At 36.4% G+C, this 14,728-nt stretch overlaps 1 protein-coding gene across 4 annotated transcripts in view; it reads right to left on the minus strand.

Moving 5' to 3' along the window:
* The window catches only part of VWA8 (von Willebrand factor A domain containing 8), a 383,224-nt gene that overhangs the window by 193,670 nt on the left and 174,826 nt on the right, over window positions 1–14,728 (minus strand). For all 4 annotated transcript variants that reach the window (XR_011259328.1, XM_069601241.1, XM_069601242.1 and 1 more), the window contains 3 exons: window positions 6,722–6,797; window positions 4,572–4,707; window positions 228–347 (listed from right to left, as the gene is read on the minus strand). Coding sequence is in view for 3 of the 4 variants with exons in the window: in XM_069601241.1 (XP_069457342.1) it covers window positions 228–347; window positions 4,572–4,707; window positions 6,722–6,797 (332 nt within the window). In the remaining variant the exon portion in view is untranslated. The remainder of the gene's footprint in view (window positions 1–227; window positions 348–4,571; window positions 4,708–6,721; window positions 6,798–14,728) is intronic.

The raw sequence follows: 14,728 nt of genomic DNA on the forward strand, positions 1-14,728 counted from the left end.
ACTTTTTTATCTGAGTGACCCTAGAAAAATAATCTCTCCAAATATCAGACATTCTTCTCTAAAATGGGGATAAAAATACTCTCATAAAATAGTTGCGATGATGACGATAGCATGTGGGAGCATTTAGTCGGGAGCATTCAGCGACAGCCCATATAGCACTGCTACTAAGATGACATTATTACTGTTATTGCTATTGTTTTGGTTATTATTATCATTATTGCTTTTACCTAAGGTACCGAAGAAATCATTGCCTAGGAAAGGAAATCCAGGTCTGTTGGCCAGAACAATCATTCTAAAATCAGGATGAATCACTACAACATTTTCTCTTCCATTGACTAGTGCAGCATCTGAAAAAAATGTTTTCAATTTATTCTTTATTGATATTCGATAATTCTTAAGAGTATCACGTTATAGACTTTAAAATCACAAAACCGTCATATAGTTTTATGACTATAGGGTTATAAAACAAATCTAAGAAATCTGGTTGTAATAACTGAGTTGGAGAAAACAAAAACATCTTTTGAGAAAGTTTGCTTAGAATAGAATACTGAATACAGGAACTTGCATTTTTATGTAAATTAAAGGCACATCTAAAAAGCAAACTTGTCTAAATGTTGTCTTATGCTGCTTAAACTTGGCTTGAGATCCTATCATTCATTTAAAATACAAATAAGAATCTATAACAATGGATAAGCCAAAGGATACACAGGATAATCTAAATATCCTTCAGTTTTTTTTTTTAAATCAAATTAGCAACTGCATCCCTTTGCATAAAGCCTGCTATTCTGTAGCTAAGGGGTAAGTCCTGTTTAGATTACCCACCCTGAAAGGATTAACTACATAGGAGAAAGTCTTGAACATCAAGTCAATTCATTAGAGAAAAGTTGATTTATTTCCACTCGAGGGATTCTATTATATTTCTTAAAATATGTAATTTCAAGTTGACTGGAGCTGTCTTTGTGCAAATGTTTAAGGTACTAAAGGAAGTACTACTACTGGCTGATGTACATTCAGATTGAACTACTAGTCCAAACAAAAGTTTAAGGTAGCAAAAACTTTATTATTGTTATTTTAAGACAGAACACCTGTCATTTGGGTTTATTTAAATCTTAGGCTTTAGGCTGTTCATCTCTAAAAAATGATAGATGTGAAGTTCAGTTCAGTTCAGTCGCTCAGTTGTGTCTCTTTGAGACCCCATGAATCGCAGCACGTGAGGCCTCCCTGTCCGTGTCCAATTCCTGGAGTTTACCCAAACATCCACTCCAGTATTCTTGCCTGGAGAATCCCATGGATGGATAAGCCTAGTAGGTTACAGTCCACGGGGTCGCAAAGAGTCGGACAGCACTGAGCAACTTCACCTTCACCTTCATGTCCACTGAGTCAGTGATGCCATCCAACCATCTCATCATCTATCGTCCCCTTCTCCTCCCTACTTCAATCATTCCAAGCATCAGGGTCTTTTCAAATGACTCAGTTCTTTGCATCAGGTAGCCAAAGTATTGGAGTTTCAGCTTCAACATCAGTCCTTCCAATGAATATTCAGGACTGATTTCCTTTAGGATGGACTGGTTGGATCTCCTTGCAGTCCATGGGACTCTCAAGAGTCTTCTCCAACACCACAGTTCAAAAGCATCAATTCTTCAGTACTCAGCTTTCTTTATAGTCTAACTCTCACATCCATACATGACTACTGGGAAAATCATAGCTTTGACTAGACGGACCTTTGATGGCAAAGTAATGTCTTTGCTTTTCAATATGCTGTCTAGGTTGGCCATAACTTTTCTTCCAAGGAACAAGCTCCTTTTAATTTCATGGCTTCACTCACCATCAGCAGTGATTTTGGAGCCCAAAAAAATAAAGTTTGTCACTGTTTCCACTTTTCTCTATTTGCCATGAAGTGATGGGACCGGATGCCATGATCTTCGTTTTCTGAATGTTGAGCTTTAAGCCAACTTTTAAACTCTCTTTTACTTTCATCAAGAGGCTCTTTAGTTCTTCGCTTTCTGCCATAAGGGTGGAGTCATCTGCATATCTGAGGTTATTGATATTTCTCCCGACAATCTTGGTTCCAGCTTGTGCTTCTTCCAACCCAGCGTTTCTCATGATGTATTCTGCATATAAGTTAAATAAGCATGGTGACAATATATAGCCTTGACGTACTCCTTTCCTGATTTGGAACCAGTCTATTGTTCCATGTCCAGTTCTAACTGTTGCTTCCTGACCTGCATACAGATTTCTCAAGAGGCAGGTTAGGTGGTCTGGTATTCCCATCTTTTTCAGAATTTTCCACAGTTTATTGTGATCCACACAGTCAAAGGCTTTGGCATAGTCAATAAAGCAGAAATAGATGTTTTTCTGGAACTCTCTTGGTTTTTCAATGATCCAACAGATGTTGGCAATTTGATCTCTGGTTCCTCTGCCTTTTCTAAAACCAGCTTGAACATCTGCAAGTTCACGGTTCACATACTGATGAAGCCTGGCTTGGAGAATATTGAGCATTACTTTACTAGCATGTGAGAGGAGTGCAATGGTGTAGTAGTTTGTCCATTCTTTGACATTGCCTTTCTTTGGAATTGGAATGAAAACTGACCTTTTCCAGTACTGTGGCCACTGCTGAGGTTTCCAAATTTGCTGGCATATTGAGTGTAGCACTTTCACAGCATCATCTTTCAGGATCTGAAATAGCTCAACTGGAATTTCATCACCTCCACTAGCTTTGTTTGTAGTGATGCTTCCTAAGGCCCACCTGACTTCATATTCCAGGATGTTTGGCTCTAGGTGAGTGATCATTCCATTATGATTATCTGGGTCATGAAGATCTTTTCTGTACAGTTCTTCTGTGTTTTGTTGCGACCTCTTCTTAATATCTTCTGCTTCTGTTAGGTCCATACCATTTCTGTCCTTTATCGAGCCCATCTTTGCATGAAAAGTTTCCTTTGTATCTCTAATTTTCTAAAAGAGATCTCTAGTCTTTCCCATTCTATTGTTTTCCTCTATTTCTTTACACTGATCACTGAGGAAGGCTTTCTCATCTCTCCTCGCTGTTCTCTGGAACTCTGCATTCAAATGGGTACATCTTTGCTTTTCTCCTTTGTGTTTCACTTCTCTTCTTTTCACAGATGCAAAGTACTTGGAGTTTTATTGAGATGAGTCTGTAAGAAGCTACACTCATACTTCTTTATGATAACAAAAAGTATCCTTTCAATGTGCCATATATTCATGTACTAATACCACCATTAATTTTAACATTTGATCTCCATTTATTTTAGTAGTGTTAAATAACAAGGTATGCGGTCACATGAAAAATTTTATTAGTTAACTAACATAGAAATGGCAATAAAACATGAAAATTTTTAAAAGTTAAGAAAATGAAAAACATAGGCTTGGAAGTGATGCTTTCTGAAACTATGTTCAAAAGAGCTTCAGCTGCTCTTGTGTTTAAAATGTCATCTGCAATCAAATTTGAATTTAAAAATTATGATGATGACTCCTTTGCTTGGAGATTGTCTCTGTTTAACCACAAGTTAGTTCCAGTAGTTCTTTCTTGCTTTCTATTTCACTGTCCTTATAATGCCTCTAAAAAGGGCAGGCAGCATTCAAATCTGATTTTCTAAAAGATAGTTACCAGGCTGTTTAACTTAAATTCTCACTTTTTCCTATACTCACTGTGAAACTGCCATCTCAGAATGCTTTTATTAGTGTTAAGTTCCCTACGTTTAGATGCAGCAGCCTTGCAATGACAATGTCCAAGAAGAAACCTCTGTGGCGATGGACTTGTACATTTTTATAGTCTTCTGTACATACTTTTTGAACAATGAAGATTTCAGTCATTAGTCTCAATTTGTTTGGCTACCTTGCTATTGACTATATTTCAGTGGCTAGTTACAGATCTTCAAGTCTTTTCATGACACAAAAATTAAAAACTAGAAAATGTTCTCACATTGCACTAGACAATTTTTTCCTATGGGTTAAACAGACCTAGAAGATCTATCTACATTTTCCCTAACAACCACAAAAATAAAAAGAAGTAGGTACTCCAAAGCAGAGTAACTTCTTTCTGAGGCAAGTGTGTATGGTGTGTGTGTGTGTGTGTGTGTGTGTGTGTAATATATATGTGTACACACACACACATATATGTATAAAACTGATATTAAATGCCCAGCAATTTTTTTCTAATTATATTGAGCTAATAATAACATTGATTTTAACATTATAAGTAACAAAAACATGGTTGAGCTTCAAAAGTTCCACATAATAGTGAAAGAAAATAAATTGTACACAAATAATTGAGACATAAGTATAAAAGGGATTATATGTTTGCATTGTCAGAGTAGAAAAAGCACGAAGCTGATTTGTCCTAAAGCTACTATTGAAATTTTAGAAGACTCTCTCCGGCTATTAGGAAGTGAAACTGACAAAGCTAGATTATCTGCGATTATCAATACAGACAACTTGACCTATACTGAATTTATGCTTGTTATTTGTAGATAAGCAGCCAGCTAAAGTGGGTGATCTGATACAACAGATGTTAAAATTGCACACTGAAAGAAAAGTTGCTTTTTTATACTCACTTGCAACAATGCGTCGTCCATCTGCCAGAATCATTTCTCCATTTTCTACCAGAGTTTTTAAAATACAGGTGACATTTGTTGGAGCCTTGTCTGCCTCATCTACTACCAGAACATGACCCAATTTTACTGCTTTAACCTTTGAAGACAGAACATTTGTTGTAAACAAAACAAACAAACAAACAAAAAATGAAAGCAAACGTTCTAAAAATTCCATCACTCATTGCTTTGGATTTATAATAGCTGGTTTTCTGCAAGCTATAAATATGAAACCACAAAAAATTTCTGTAGCAGAGCTGGAAACAGTATTTATGAATCTCCACCAAAAGCTTCTCATAGTTACTGAACTGCTAACTCTACAGTAATCACTTTATTTTCTTGAAGCATCCTAATTAGCTCTATGTCAGTGATGTTCACATTTCACACCCTCAGGAAGGGGAGAATTAAATCAAGTATTGATATATTAAATAGAGAATTTAAAGGGCTGTGGGGGCAAAGAGGAATGATTGTGATCATCAGTACTGGATATCAGAACACTGCACTTATGGTAGCCTTAAAAGAGTGCACAGTTTTAAGAGATCAGTATGTACAGTGGAGAAATGGGTAGTCAAGACAGATTCAACGGTCAAACTCAAGAAATTTGCACCCTACTGAGGGAAGAGTGAATATGAACAGTCTATCTTGGCTGATGCAGAGGTTAAATGCAAGAAAAGACAGAAAAGGATCTGAAAGTGTAGATCAGGTCTCGACTAATAAAAAGTTGCCTGCCAGACCAAAAAATATGTGCTTTGTCTCATTAAATGGGTGAATTAAAGATTTATGAGTTCAGATATGATAACAAGTTTAAAGCTACAAGTCAGTGCCTTTAATCTTGCAGAAATATGCAGAATAGACTAGAGGGGGAATACCATAACGACTTGGTAAAAAAGTGAGGTGAGGATCTGATTTTAGGGAAGAGGGCATGGGTTAAAAATGGAAATAAAAAACATTATATTACCTGAAGAAATATTCAGAGGTATATTCTACAGCCTTGGCAACCAATTAGATGGGAAGAGGTGAAAGGAAAAATAAGAGAGTTCTAGGTCTTGGATGACTGAGTAAATTAGACGATTGGTCACATTATGAAAAGATAGGGAAAAAGCTAGGAAAAACTCTTTAAAACATTTTAAAAGAATGGATAGGAGATACCCAATGAACTTCAATGTAAACCCAGAGATTATTTTTTAAAATAGTAAGAAATAGCTCATAACATAAAATGGAACATATCATAAACTTTTCTCATCACATGGTTTTGGCAAGTAATTTTATAGAAATTGAGAAATAGGTGATTCTCTCTACCACAAATATCTTATTTCATATTCTAAAAATATGAATAAGAATTTTTCTTTTTAACTTTAGGATAAAAATAACCTGAATTTTAAAAAAGAGAGAGAAAACATGTAGCTTCTACTCCCAACTCCAGCCTTCACATCTCTGTTCAGAGAAGCTCGAGTCCAGTCTGGAAGAACTCAGACAGGAGGTCCTGAAGACTCCCATCACTGGGGTCTGGACCAGAGTTCTCAGGATGGCTTCTCTGTGCCATACTCCCATCACTGGGGTCTGGACCAGAGTTCTCAGGATGGCTTCTCTGTGCCACTGCTGGAGAGCAATTATATACACAGAAAGACATGCCTGGCAGAACAGGATTTTTTTTTGGTGGGGCGGCGGGGGCCGGTGAGGGGGGCTCTTATGTGAGAAGCTAAGGACAGCTGATCTTCCCAGCTGTCTAAAATGTTGGGTCAATATTTTACTCATTAAAATCATTTTTTAAAATATTCCAGAAGCATTATCTAATTTCAAAGTCTGCACATCTGAAAACAACAGCAAACTTTTTTCTTTTTTGAAAGTTCTGGAATGGAAAAGATATCCATTAGAGGATTTTCTATCATTACCTAAATCTCTATCTAGAGAGAGGAATAGAATAAGAAAACATGTTATTTTCCCAGTAATTTGCATTTAAATATCCACTCTCCCAAATGACATATGAATGAGTGTTTTCTAGTTAAGACTGAAACATATTGGAATCAATGGGGTATTTCTTCCTCTCAAAGGCTGAACTATAATTATCATTCAAAGAACACAGTTGAGAATATTCATATAATTGCATTACTAACCAAAGGTGAGTCTTCGTATACAATAAGTCCATCTTTAACAGAAGGCTGAAGAGTAAGTGTTTGGACTGTGGTGTCCCTAAAGTTAAACCAACAGATTTTATAGTTAGTAAAGAAATACATTTGATCTCGAATAAAACATGAGAACATTTCTCTTTTTCTTCCTGTAGTTCACCATCCAGCTTCTCCTAAGACGAATAAAAAAGCAAACGAAATTCCACTCAGCAACAGTATTTTGTAGATGTCAATATAAGTTATAAAGGTTTGGGAATTCCTCCAAGTTTACAAATTATCCAGGCTCTTTACTTCTCCTTTTCCCAGTAATTTCCCTATGACCATTTTACACTTTAAAATCATCTCCTAAAGGTGAAAAGGAGAAATTAAAAATAAATATTTGCATTACCTATACAATATCTCCTGGAGAAGGAAATGGCAACCCACTCCAGTATTCTTGCCTGGAGAATCCCATGGACGGAGGAGCTTGGTAGGCTACAGTCCATGGGTGGCAAAGAGTCGGACACGACTGAGCAATTTCACTTTCACTTTCATACAATATCTACATTGTTTAAAAATAATTTGATGGTGAGTTTGGTGATGACTGGCATGCTGATGTTCCTGATTAAATTGAGTCTGTGAATTATACTTCACGGCCCAACTTGCCATGAGGCAAGACCATTTTACCTCATTCCAGCAAACATGGGATTGTGAACATTTCTGCTAGGATTAGGGCAAGTTATTTTACTTTCTTAAGTCTACCTCCTACTACCTACCTGACTTTCCTTTAGAACAGGATTTTCAAAAGTATTAACAGTGTGTTACCTAAATGTTATCCGACTCCACACATGATAAGATATGAAGTTCATCACCTATGAATCTTCTTGACCAAAATGTTATAGTTAGTAAAGAGATAAAATGACATTTGATCAGAATAAAACACAAGTGTCATATATCCATTTTTTGTACTCCTGGGTCTCCTAAGTTTAGTGTAGGTTACACTTTTGCTATCTTCTGCTAAAAAAATAAAGGCCATTTTTGGGTTTTAAACAAATAACAGACCTTAATTAATATCACAAATTCACTGTTCGTATTCCGGCAATACAGAGGGGTAGGTGAGGAAAAGAAAGAGATGTGTTCACACAGATTTTTATAGCAATATAGTGAATTTCTCACCTCAGCTGTCACATATTTAATGGGCAACAACATGACACCTCCCAGCACCAAAATGGAAAAAGGAACTCTGTATCATCATCAGTAGAAAGGAAATTCGATCATTACTTTAATAATTATGGTGCTCCATAGCAGATTAAGAACAGGAAATTCAAGGTGAATTACAATTTAAAAAAGGCAAATGAAATTGTTCTATAACACGTTAATTCTGACAGCATACAATTTGGCAAATTAGATTTCTCAAAAGACTTATGCTATAAATAAAAAACATAGGTTTGAAGGAACAAGCACAAACCAGATGATTCCTAAAAGGGACAAGGAATAAGTATAAACACAAATGGGAAACATGGCTTTCAGTGGAGTAGGCAATGAGAAAGAGCAACTTAATGAGAAAAAGTGGTTTTGTTCCATTCTTATTATCAGTCCTTTGTCTTACATGTCAAAGGAAAAGCAAAGGCTAGCAAAATATGTAAAATGATATTCAATTAAAAAAACAGGTTGGCTTATATGTTAGTCCCTTATTATATAAGAGTAGAAAATAACTCACTAATTTCTGCATAGCACTTAATACAACAACAAAAAATGCTTGAACTTCCCTGATGGCCCAGTGGATTAGAATCCGCCTGCTAATACAGCAGACACAGGTTTAATCCGTGGTCCAGAAGATTCCACGTGCTGCAGAGCAACTAGGCTTGGGTGTCACAACTTCTGAGCTCATGCTTTACAACCTGTGAGCTACAGCCACTGAGCCCACACACTGCAACGACTGAAGCCGGCACACCTACAGCCCGTGCTCTGCAACAAGGGAAGCCGCTGCAATGAGAAGCCCACAGACCGCAACAAAGAGTAGCCCAAGCGCAGCAAAGAAGAACCACTGCAACCAAAAGCGTATAAATATATATATTTTTAAAAGCTTGTTTTTCAAGGTATCTTACAATATTATAAACTTCAACTCAGTAAATGATGACTACTGTCACAAGTAGCATATAAGTGACAGTGAGTTGCTCAGTCGCGTCCAACTCTTTGCGACTGTATAGTCCATGGGATTCTCCAGGCCAGAATACTGGAGTGGGCAGCCTTTCCCTTCTCCAGGGGATTTCCCCAACCCAAGGATCGAACCCAGTCTCCCGCACTGCAGGCGGATTCTCTACCAGCTGAGCTACCAGGAAAGCCATGATAGAATAGCATATAAATTGACTCTTAAAGACAATACAATGATCCTTTTTCAGAAAATATTTGACTAAAATCATTGCTTTGGTTTTAGGAGCATCACAGTAATTCTCCACACAAATAATCAATGACCCTAAGAGAATATTTTACTTGTTACAGTTTCAATTCTATTATGATTTGTTCCTCTCAAGAATTGTTTTGAAATATAAGCTCATAAAAGCTGAAGTAGAGTCAAAATTTGCACAATACTGGGGAAAAGAAAACACATCTTAGTAACAGTTTCTTAGCCTACAGTTTAACAAAGAGACATCTCTCCAGGACATAACAGTTACCAGCAATGCTTGAGGAATTAATTAGAATGTTCAGCTAATTGCTGACATTTATGTTAGCACCAATTGTTCTCACTATTTTACAAACTAAAGTTGTCCATCAGTTAAAGCCTGTGTTGATAAAGAGGCTACTAAAAGAAACACGCTGCTAAACTCTAGTCTTATTTTAACTCTGTAACTTTAAAGTTTTTTTAAGCTGGAGTTATTAATGCTTCAATAGTAATTTTAAATGATTCCAGATGCAATAAAAGTAATTAAATTGAATAAAGACCAAGTTTTTTATCAAAATAAGGACAGCAAATTGGCCACTGGAGAGCAAGCACAATCCATTCCTGTGACTTTGCTAATAAAGGTACATTAAGCTAATAAATTCTAATTTATTGAGGGGCAAAAGATCTCAAAATAGCAATGTCTATTTTGAGGATGATATTTTAGTAAGTTGTATTTAAATTGGCTTATGGTTAGCTGTCTTTTAGAAAAATAATAATAGTTAACCACAAGGGTGAAGGAGGAAAAAAGACACATAGGAGTTTCAAATAGCTAATAAAAATCTTATCTAACTTTGCAGTTCATTAAAATAGAGATGGCTAAAGTAATAGTCCATTCATTATTATAAACCAAGCATTTGGTTTATAAAAGAAAGATAGAAAGATAGAAAAGTAAGATAGAATATGACTCACAGGAGGCACTTTACAAATATTTGCTCAATATTTTAAGAAGTGGGATGATTATGAAAATAGAATCAAATGGTAATTTAAACAAATTAGATATAAGCATAAAATTACTGTCTGAGAAGTAAATGCTGTTGAAGGATATTTTAAGTGAAGAAGTCATGGTATTATCAAGACTATCATTTCTAGAAGGCTTATTTTAAAACAAGTAATGAAATAAAGATAAGAAGTACTAATAATAATTATCATTAATAAAAGAAGAGAGTGGTAACTTAGACAAAGGGGATGCAAACGAATTTGAGAATTAATGTTTACAAACATTCTGGGCTCTCTGCACACTTCCTTCCTGCCTTGCCTACAAAAGATAAATTTATATTGCTAAGTTGGGAAAGAAACTTCCCTGAGCCCTCAAACAGAAATAATCACTAATATAAGCAGTGTTGCCACACAATCCAAAATAAAAGAAGATACAAGTTAGCTGTGATTATTGCAGGGTTGCTTAAAAACCAGCACTGGTCTATTAATAAATAGTCCTCCTAGTTTTGTCAATTACTTCAACTTTCTTGTTTTTAAATCACTTAAACTCCTTTTAAAAATTACTATTATTTTTTTCATGCACAAGTATATATTTTCTGTTTTAACTTTTTGTATTGTATTGGAATATAGCCAATTAACAATGTTGTGATAGTTTCAGGTGGACAGCAAATCAATTAAACTCCTGAAAGCCAATATTATCCACCTCTACAGAGGGGAATTAAAATAGAACATTTGAGGAAATAGAGTAAAAAGTTAAAAAGACAAGAATGAGAAAGAAATATTATTAAATGTGCTTTGAATGCTGTAAGGGAAAAGTCCTTTTCATAAGATAAAAAAAATATTTCTGCCAAAGTGACTGAAAAGACTCCAGCTCTTAAAAGAGTTGTTTTGGAGGACAAATTATGTATTTAGTCATCAAACACTCATCACTAATACATCCAGATGCATAAACTCCTAACAAACCATAAAAGGAGGGAAGACATTGGGGGATAATATTTATGGGAGGGAGTCGACTGTGGTTCAGCACTTTGCTCTCCAGAGGTAGGTTTTTCTGGGAACAACAGGTAGAAAACAGCCACCGCAAAACAGTCATTTGATGGAAGCTAAAATTTTCAAAATATTTATAGTTTTCAAACTCTACGTTACCTTCCTTATCACGTCTCCCAACAATATATTAACACTTATTTTAAAAGAAATTCCTCCAATATTCAAAGTCATGCTGATAGTCAAACCTTTAACAAAATCTGAACGTTTTGTAAATTGTCTAGTCTTTTTAAAAATAAATATTTGTAAATATTTACAATGGGATCTTTTGTCTTTATTCTCAAAATGAGCTTACTGGCTTGGGAAATTTTAGGGTACTCAAAATGACCTAATTTCTTTGTAGGAACTTCATTTTCTCTTTTCTAGAAACAAAAAAAGAAAAACAGTATGCAGGTTTCTTACTTATCTTTTCCCCTGACATTAAACAATGTATTTTCTGATCAGTTTTTTAAAAGGAAAAGAGTGAAATGTAGACTAAAATATTGATACAAAACTGAATGAGTAAAAATATTAAAAAATTAAGTGAATACATTTTCATATCAGGACATGAGATGATTGTTCAATAAATATTTATTGAATATCTACTAATAGGCACTGCTTTAGATAAGAAGGATAAGTCCCTGTGAAAGTACAAATTCTTTTCTTTGCTGAGCTTAAATTCCTAATATATTTAAGTGAACTTATTTTTACTATATTAATGATGTACCACCTTTGGCACAGTATAAACTGGATCCTGCATGAAATTAAATATCAAAAGATAATTTACAATCGTCCCCTTCTGCTCCTGCCTTCTACCTTTCCCCACAACAGCGTCTTTTCAAATGAGTCAGTTCTTTGCATCAGGTGGCCAAAGTATTGGAGTTTCAGCTTCAGCATCAGTCCTTCCAGTGAATATTCAGGGCTGATTTCCGTTAGGATAGACTGGTTGGATCTCCTTGCAATCCAAGGGACTCTCACAGTTCAAAAGCATCAATTCTTCGACGCTCAGCTTTCTTTATAGTCCAACTCTCACATCCATACATGACTACTGGAAAAACCATAGCCTTAACTAGACAGACCTTTGTTGGCAAAGTAATATCTCTACTTTTTAATATGCTGTCTAGGTTGGTCATAACTTTACTTCCAAGGAGCAAGCACCTTTTAATTTCATAGCTGCAGTCACCATCTGCAGTGCTTTTGGAGTCCAAAAAAATAAAGTCAGCCACTGTTTCCCCATCTATTTCCCATGAAGTGATGGGACCAGATGCCATGATCTTCGTTTTCTGAATGTTGAGCTTTAAGTCAACTCTTTCACTCTCCTCTTTCACTTTCATCCAGAGGCTCTTTAGTTCTTCATCACTTTCTGCCATAAGGGTGTCATTTGCATATCTGAGGTTATTGATATTTCTCTCAGCAATCTTGATTCCAGCTTGTGCTTCATCCAGCCCAACATTTCTCATGATGTACTCTGCATAAGTTAAATAAGCTGGATGACAATATGCATCCTTGACATATCCTTTCCCGATTTGGAACCAGTCTGTTGTTCCATGTCCAGTTCTAACTGTTGCTTCCTGACCTGCTTACAGATTTCTCAAGAGGCAAGTCAGGTGGTCTGGTATTCCCATCTCTTGAAGAATTTTCTACAATTTATTGTGATCCACACAGTCAAAGGCTTTGGCATAGTCAGTAAAACAGAAATAGATGTTTTTCTGAACTCTTTTGCTCTTTCAATGATCCAGCAGATCTTGGCAATTTGATCTCTGGTTCCTCTGCCTTTTCTAGATCCAGCTTGAATATCTGGAAGTTCATGGTTCACGTATTTTTGAAACCTCGCTTAGAGAATTTTAAGGTTTACTTTACTAGTGTGTGAGATGAGTGCAACTGTGCGGTAGTTTGAGCATTCTTTGACATTGCCTTTCTTTGAGATTGGAATGAAAACTGACGTTCTAGTCCTGTGGCCACTGCTGAGTTTTCCAGATTTGCTGGCATATTGCATGCAGCACTTTCACAGCATCATATTTTAGGATTTGAAATAGCTCAACTGGAATTCCATCATCTCCTCTACATTCCAGGATGTCTGGCTCTAGGCGAGTGACCACACCATCGTGATTATCTGGGTTGTGAAGATCTTTTTTGTACAGTTCTTCTGTGTATTTTTGCCACCTCTTCTTAATATCTTCTGCTTCTCTCAGGTCCATACCATTTCTGTCCTTTATTGAGCCCATCTTTGCATGAAATGTTTCCTTGGTATCTCTCATTTTCTTGAAGAGATCTTTCCCATTCTATTGTTTTCCTCTATTTCTTTGCACTGATCACTGAGGAAGGCTTTCTTATCTCTCCTTGCTATTCTTTGGAACTCTGCATTAGCAACAAAAACTAAACAGTTTGTTTAACCCCAGCCCATTTTCCAGTGTCATTTTTACGGCAGAGGAAAAGGAATAAACATTAATACCTCTGAGGAATTAGAGAGCACAGGACAGAGCAGTCCTTTAACACATGTCTTTGTCATTTTCATTTTTTTCTTAAAATGCGATGGAGATTTTGAATGCTACTCTTTAACATACCCAGTTGTTCTAATACAAACATGTGTATGATACCCTTAGGGAAACACCAACAAGGAGCTGCTGTCCAGACACCAGGGTGGGCGGAGGACAGCTGACCAAACACAGCCAGCTCAGCCTCTGGCTGCTTTTCCTCTTCCTGTATCTAGCACACTTCTTGAACTTCAAATTAAATAAATGAGTGGGCATAAAGTGGCAACCGTTTTTTTTCACTGCTTTATGAACTGTGTCAGGATAATCACTGTGGAGAGCTTCCTGAGCGATGCTGAAGAGGCAGTGTGCACAGTATTTTCTGACTGGGTTCTAGTGGGCATTTCAACCACTGCACCTTTTAAAGATATAAGCAGCTTAGGTCATTGGGACTTGTAAGTTCTCTCGTCTCCTGGGCAAAACTATTTTTTCAAGATGAAAGTGAGGGTGTGGTTCATTTGTCCTGTTCTCTCACTTGAGTTTCGGTATTATTTCTATGTATTCAAGGTTTGTCTGAGAAGCTTGACAGTCCCACCATAAAGAAAAAAAAGTACTTACTACACAGATAAAACTTAAAATATAAAAGGCATGTTTATAGAGGCAAAAGACTGGAAATAGGCACTATGCCTAAGGGCTACTCAAAAGCCAGCTTCTCAGGACAGCCTTCTCTGGCCTATCTATGAACATGGTAAACCCCACTCTGGCCCCCTTTCCTGCCTTATTTTTCCACATGGCACTTATTATCTGACAGACTGTATATTTTAAATAAGTATCTTGTTTTCTCACTAGGAAAACCCCTCTCTCTCACTAGTAATTAGAGTATAAATATGAAGTCTGCGGCTTTTGGCTCTTTTGTTCCTGATGTAGTCACTCATGCTAGGAAAGTGACCAGCATCTACTAGGTGTTCAGCAACATTTGCTGAAGTGGACACGTTTCAGTCAGCTATGCTAGTCAGGGGCCCTAGGCTGTCCTGAGTTTCTGGTAATTCCTTATGCATCGTGCCCAAGTGTGTGCCCTTATTCTGAGAAGTTTTTCGTTCCCTTTTCCCCATTTTGCCAAAGAGGGACAAAGCATCAAGGTCT

This window comes from Ovis canadensis, chromosome 10 (assembly GCF_042477335.2).
Source record: "Ovis canadensis isolate MfBH-ARS-UI-01 breed Bighorn chromosome 10, ARS-UI_OviCan_v2, whole genome shotgun sequence".
Taxonomy (NCBI): Eukaryota; Metazoa; Chordata; class Mammalia; order Artiodactyla; family Bovidae; genus Ovis; species Ovis canadensis.